Here is a 343-nt window from a genome sequence, read left to right as displayed (position 1 = left end):
CGGCGGGGTGTGTGTGTGCGTGTGTGGGGACTCACCTGAAAAAGTCATTTTTGCAGTAGAGTTTGCCTTCCCTGGAGAAGCATTTCTCGGTCAGGTTGCACTTGCACTCGCAGCACTGGACGCATTTGATGTGCCATGCCCTGTCCAAGACGTTCAGCAGGAACCGGTCCAAAATCGGCCTCTCGCAGCCCGCACAATGCACCATCATAACCTCCGCCGGGGGATGGAGACGCGCAAACGAGAAGTCAGCCCCGCGCCGGCACACGGCGGCGGCTCAAAAACGCAGGAAAAAAATTAAAATGATAAAATAAAATTAAAAATGTAAAAAAAAAAAAAAAAAAAA

At 50.1% G+C, this 343-nt stretch overlaps 1 protein-coding gene across 1 annotated transcript in view; it reads right to left on the bottom strand.

Annotated features, from left to right (window-relative positions):
• The window catches only part of LHX5 (LIM homeobox 5), a gene marked incomplete at its 3' end in the record, with an annotated part of 6315 nt that extends 6107 nt beyond the window's left edge, over positions 1–208 (bottom strand). Inside the window, exon 1 of the mRNA XM_009287528.1 lies at positions 36–208. Coding sequence (XP_009285803.1) covers positions 36–208 — 173 coding nt within the window. The remainder of the gene's footprint in view (positions 1–35) is intronic.
• Positions 209–343: the final 135 nt, after the last annotated feature.

This window comes from Aptenodytes forsteri, unplaced genomic scaffold (assembly GCF_000699145.1).
Source record: "Aptenodytes forsteri isolate BGI_AS27 unplaced genomic scaffold, ASM69914v1 Scaffold297, whole genome shotgun sequence".
NCBI classification, from domain to species: Eukaryota; Metazoa; Chordata; class Aves; order Sphenisciformes; family Spheniscidae; genus Aptenodytes; species Aptenodytes forsteri.
Note: the sequence above shows the minus strand (reverse complement) of the source record. Positions and strands in the feature narration are given on the sequence as shown.